Source organism: Carettochelys insculpta, chromosome 3 (genome assembly GCF_033958435.1).
Source record: "Carettochelys insculpta isolate YL-2023 chromosome 3, ASM3395843v1, whole genome shotgun sequence".
NCBI classification, from domain to species: Eukaryota; Metazoa; Chordata; order Testudines; family Carettochelyidae; genus Carettochelys; species Carettochelys insculpta.
Window position 1 is genome coordinate 82284632 of NC_134139.1, and position 6000 is coordinate 82290631.

General features: G+C 49.0%; 1 protein-coding gene across 13 annotated transcripts in view; it reads right to left on the reverse strand.

Annotated features, from left to right (window-relative positions):
• The window catches only part of AFDN (afadin, adherens junction formation factor), a 196913-nt gene extending 195769 nt beyond the window's left edge, over nt 1–1144 (reverse strand). For 7 of the 13 annotated variants that reach the window (XM_074990248.1, XM_074990249.1, XM_074990247.1 and 4 more), the window contains exon 1: nt 771–1141. In XM_074990248.1, coding sequence (XP_074846349.1) covers nt 771–878 — 108 coding nt within the window. In that variant the 5' untranslated portion in view covers nt 879–1141. Of the gene's footprint in view, nt 1–770 lie in introns of all 13 variants that reach the window. The other 6 variants (XM_074990237.1, XM_074990241.1, XM_074990238.1 and 3 more) reach the window with 3 other exon arrangements.
• Between the last annotated feature and the right edge of the window lie 4856 nt (nt 1145–6000).

Consider the following 6000-nt stretch of genomic DNA (forward strand, 5'->3'; position numbering starts at 1 on the left):
CGTTTTAAAGGGGGCATTTTCCGCACAAAGCGAAAAACTGAGCCCCAGCCTCCCTCTCACCGGCCGCGGCTTTCACCCGAAAACGTTACAAAGCACTGGCCCCCAGCGCCCCCGCAGCCCGGAGGAAGTGTGGGGGGGAGGGATCTTGTCTTTTCTCAGTCTCACCCCAGAGCCTGGGCCATTGTATGAGCGAAAACCTCTCCCGCCTCGGCCAGGGGAGAGTCCCCGCAGGGGAAGGGGGGTCACTGTCACTTCTCCGCTCCGTCCCCCAACCCCTGCCCGGGCGCACCAGTGCCAGGAAGGCCCCGCGGCCTGGGCAGAGCCGGGGAGGGGGCTGCCCTATCGTCCCTTTCCCCTCCCCCCAGCCCTCAGGGAGTTTCGGGGAGGGAGGCGCCTGGCTGACCCGGTGGCTACGGCGGGGGCGGGCGCGGCCTGCGCCGGGCGCAGCGTCTCACCTCGGGGGGGGGGAATAGCGGCCGGCTCAGGCCGGGACGAGCCAAGCCAATAGGGGGGCTGGGCCGGGCGCAGGTGTTGGGATCCCTCGCCTCGATGGGGACACGGGGGGGGGGGCGCGGGGACTGGGACGCGGACAGGTGCCCGGCCTGGCGGGGGAAGGGGGGCGGGGAGCAGGTGAGCAGGGAAGAAGGAGCAGGTTGCACGGGGGGTCTCACCTCGGTGGTGGGAGAAAAGCGGTGGAAGAGGGCCCGGCGGGGGGGGTCTCACCTCGGTGGGGGGCGGGGACCCGGCGGCGGGGGAGGGGGGGGTCTCACCTCGGTGGGGGGGCTGATCTCGAACAGGTCCAGCCGGTTCGCGTTCCAGTGGTTGATGATATCGGCGAGTTTGCGCCGCTCCTCCTCCCGGCTGCCGCCGCCCGACATCCTCGGCCGGGGCCTCTCGGCCGGGCCGGGGTCTCCTGGTGCCGGGGCGCGGCGCTCCGCGCTCTGTGAGGGCTTTCCCCGGCGCTTTCGGCCCCGCTCGGTAGTAACGCGGCGGGCGGCGCCTCCCGTTCAGCAACGTCTCCTCGGAGCCGAGCGCAGCCGCTTACACTGCCCCGGTGTCTCCTCACACACACACCGTCCCGTGCGCGCCGCCGCCTGAGCGCGCGCTCACCTCCCCGCGCCCGGCTGCGCGGCCCCGAGCCCGGCGGGAGCGCGCCCCGGAAGGTTCGGCCCCGTTGCAGCCGGGGCAGCGCAGCGGGCGGGGCGGGGCGGGAGCGCCGCGCTCTGCCGGGCGGGGCTGGTACGTGCCGGGGCAGGGGGCGCTGCTGAGAATAAGGCCCCGCTCCCGGGTGCACGAGCGACCAGGGCAGAGCGGCGAGGCGCGGCCGCGCTCTCAGGATAGGGTCGGATCGCGGCCCTGGGCTGAACTCCCCGCTCTGAAGGGCGGCTGCAGCTCTTTCCCTGAGCCGATCACCGAGCGGATCGGCTTTACAGGCGGCGTGTGTCCTTGTCGGGAAGCGCAGTAGTTCTGCTCTTTGTATTTCTTGGCTGTACAGGCAAGCTCAGGCTTTGAGCAAACAAAAACCGCAGCAACTGGAGCACGTGGCTGGGGGAGAGCGGTGGAGACTCCCCAGCGCTCTTTGATGCTCTGCCACTAGCTCTCCAGGTGGCCCTGCGCAAGTCACTTCACCTCTTTATCCCCCAACCTTTCTCCCCCGTAAAGAGATAATGACACTTCGCTGAGTCGCAGCGGCGTTGCAATGCTTAACACCATTTCTCCAGCGTTGAAAGCTTTGCATGAAAGCAGCTGCATAAGAGGAAAGAGTTGATATAAAATTTCACAGCTTGAGATAAATCTGAGACGTGATTAAAGTTTCCATTTTTAAAGTACATACTGTTGTGAAATCTATTAGCTACGTATGTCCCATCCATATTTGTGTTAGATTTTGAAATGCAGTAAGTTTTCTTTCATTGTTAACACACCCTTTAACAAGATGCAATCCCTACTGCATTGTATGTCTGCATGTAGTACTGCAATATCTTTTATTTATTTTCAATTGTAAAATGCAAATAAAACAAATTCCTTTCAGGCATGTCCATTCTTGGCCCTATTGTCAAAACATTTTTAGAGGTTTTTAAACAATAAACTAATAATACAGTGTGTTGTGATAGGGCTGTGAAATGTCCTTGGCAGAGCATTTCAAGTCCCTCCTAAGCTAAGCAGTTCAGGTTGTTTTTGTTGATGAGGTTTTCATTGGCAGTCCTATTTCAAAATGGAAATTCTTCTACTCAGAAGCCTTGTCCATACTCAAGAATTAAACCATTGTTATTTAACTAATGTTGATGGCACCAATATAAGTACAGCAGTGATGCATGGGGTTGGTCTACGATGGAAATCTAGGCCACAGGTCTCAGGACAGTGCCCTGAAGCAGTGACCTTAGGGAGATTTTAGAAGATTCTAGGAGATTAGTAGAACATCTGGTAAATTACAAGAGAAGAAATTAAGCTTCATAGGCTACTATGAAACTCTCATAGATCTGCTAATGCCAGCTACTTTTCTTACTCCTCTAGCAAAATGGAAAATTTATATCTCATTTCTTATTCAGCAAGAAAAGCTTCTGCTAGGGATTTTAAAAAAGCAACCCATCTATACATCAGATAACAATGGATGTTCTGGCCATGCCTGCAGAGAGGTAGAGATGTTAACTTCCTGTGATAAGAGTTGTGCTGTACATCCACTGCTGCCTGAGCAGACATCTTTGTGGTTTGATTGTAGCTTACGTTTGTTGAGCAGAGTGCTGCTTTTGGATCTGCACCCATTCCACAGACTGGTGAAACCAACTTGTTCTTAAGACCTGCAATGAGAAATAGTGGCTATTTAACTTTGGATTTAGGAAGAAAGCTGTTCTCTACCTGTTGTAAATTGGTCCCCACATTCCTGTGCCAGACCATAAGGATGATAATAGTAATAGTTTAATTGTTCAATGGAGTTTCAAAGTCAGCATCACAAGTCATCTTTTTCAAGGCATCACCTGGATTTATTTTGAATAATTAAAAAATTCTGGAATCTTTCCGTTTTGAGATCCATATTTTTTCTTTATGACTTATATACCACTGCCATAAAGGGACGTGATGCTTCATACATAAATGAGAAGACCATGTCCTTGCTGGAGCAGATTATAGCTTAATTCCCAATTCAACTAAAATTATTCCCACATCATCATTTTACTGAAGTTAATGGAACAACTCGATTTGGACTCTAAATTAGATAAATCATCAAACAGTTGGTGACAAATAATGGAAAAAGGATGGCAGAAACAACAGAAGAAAAGGGCAAAGGAAAACTGCTATAAGTATTATTAAGATGCAAAGTTCCTTTTTCAAATTTTACTTTCCTTTATACGAACAAAAGAATGCTTGATTTACTTTAAAATAATCATAGATGATTAAGTAATTAAGCTACAATTAAAAGCCTTTATTATGGTTATTTATATAGTTCCCAATACATGACAGGCACTGAGCAAATAAGAAACATGACATTCCCCAGGGAGTTTACAATCTAATTTTAGTCCTGACTACCACTGAGCACAATAAAGAGAAGAGTGGAAGATTAGAAATTATTATGGTTAAAATGTTAGGAGTATAGCACATCATGATAGCTCTCTACATTAGATTATTGTTTTCTTTGTCCCTTATATTTATTGGTAGGACTCACAGAATATGTCTTCAGGAGTGATTTGAATGAAGTGAGGAAGGGAGACTAGCACATTGGGGTGGAGTAGTCACTTTACACAAAGTAGTAACGTGGAAGAAACTCCTGATGCAGGTCTCAAGGCTTGGTAGCAGAAAGGTTCAGCAGGAGATACATGAGTGCAGTTTAGGTGCAGAATTATGAACGGTCTGGAAGGTGGTGAGCCTGAGAAATTTAAACTTCATATTGTGAATAATAGAGATATTGGAGGGGGGTGCTGTTGTCTTATTTTAGCAGCTGTTTTTTTCAGCCCAGCTGGTAGGAAATGAATGTACATATTAAAGAGGCCATAGGAGAGGAGATTTCTGAAGCATGATGGAAGATTTCCAGTAAGTAAACAAGTGTCTCAGCTGCTGAAAGGGAAAGCATCTGAATTTTTTAAATATTGAAAGGGAGGCGGGGACAGCATGACTTGGTAACAGTCCTGAGGTGTGGTAAGAAGGAGAAATTAAGGATTATTCCCCAGGCTGACTGACTAAGAAAATAGTTGTGTTAGCTATAGTGATGGAAAAGAGCAAAGGCAGAATGCCTGAGGAGAAAAACTAAGCATCTCAGTTTTTGCAGTATGTATGTAGCTAATATCAATGAACATGCAAGGTAGAAGACAAATTAAGTTACAGTGGCCTGTTCCAATACTGGATAGCAGGTAGGGTAAAGCAGAGTGTACAGAAGGTAGGTCAACCAGTGGTGTAAAGGGACCTGCCCTCTGCCCAAGATCTCAGAAATCATCCCCCAATGGGGATTATTCCTACTGTGGAGGTAAAGTAATTACAGCTTTGCTTCTGCCTCTTGGTGCTTACTCACTGGTACTTGCAAGTGCTTAGGGCCAGTTAAGGACAAGTTGAGAACAGACAAGTGCTTGGAGTAAAACCATCTTTTTAGATTATGGCTGCTAGTCAGCCACCGTGGTGCAGATGACCAGAATTCAATACATAAATTTAAAAAAAATGTAGCTAACACATGAGCTCAAACACCAGTGCTATAAATTGTTGGAGTTTATGAAGAAAGTCAGGGTGAAACAATGACCTAACCCTACTTGGAGCCACCCACTTTTGTGTTTGTGTGTACAGTACTGTAATTCATATGATGAAATGCAACTCCTACATAAAAGCAACATTAACATTAACTTAGAGCTTCAAGTAGCTGTCTTTATTTGGAAAACATACCCCTGACATCAGTAGATTAGCCAGTTTGGACAGTATAAATATTCAGACGTCAGGTGGAGGAAAAAGATGTTTTTCACTGTAAGCATAATTCATTACATTAATTGAACACGTCGTATACGTCACAGCATCAACTTAATCAGCCTACTTACGAATCAAAACTACTACATATTTGTTATGTGGGTGACATAATATTGTATTAAAATCTCTTATTTTCTGTGGTGTTAGGATATTGAAATCTGCAGCCTTATCCTTGTTGCAATACAGGGCTTGCGTTTAATTACTTTGCCTTTTTTCTTAAATAAATGTGGAGAAGGTGAGCGCAATCAAGTTATGCAGTTGTATTTTGTAGAGTTCTTGGTTTAAAACTCTGCTATCCTCTATTTTTGGAGGGTCCCAATGCCATACAATTGAGGGTAATCACATAATAAGATAGTTTTGTACGTTGAAGATTCACAAAGCAGTCAAGCAGATTTCCCTAAACAAAGTGCTTACCTTTTATGAAACATAGAAAAAAAGATCCCAGGTACAGTAAACCCTCAGTTTAGCAGACCCCAATATAACAGACTTCAGAAATAATGGATGCTGTCTGACAGCACACCCTTCCCCTGGCCCCTTGCCCCGCTCTAAATAAATGCTGGAGACTCACCAGAGCCACCACTGAAGCTGGAGGAGCTGCTGGAGTGGCTGGGACTGCCAGGGGAGAGGGACCACTGCAGCAGCTGGGGCCACCAGGGCCAGAGGAGCCGGAGGGGAAGGGGTTGCAGCGGGGTGCAGCAGCTCTCCTCCCCTAGCTCTGTGTGCATAAAGCATGTCGGTGCCCAGCCACTGCTGCCTGCAGTGGTGCCGAGCAGCAGCCACAGTGTCGGAGGCGCCACTGGGGGAGGCCATGCTCTGCCTTCGCGCGGGTGGCTCAGAGCCAGGGGCTGGATGAGCCACAGCACTGACAGCTGCAGGAGGTGGAAGGAGCCAAGCCAGCATTCATCTCCTCCCCTGGTAACTGGGAGAGGGAGAGGGAGGTGTGGGGGGAAGAATGGGGCAGCAGAGGGGAAGAAAGAGGGGCAGAGGACAGGAGTGAGTGGTGGGCTGGCAAGGTCAGTGCATCATCATACAGTATAACCATTCGGACATAATGGACTTTTGGCG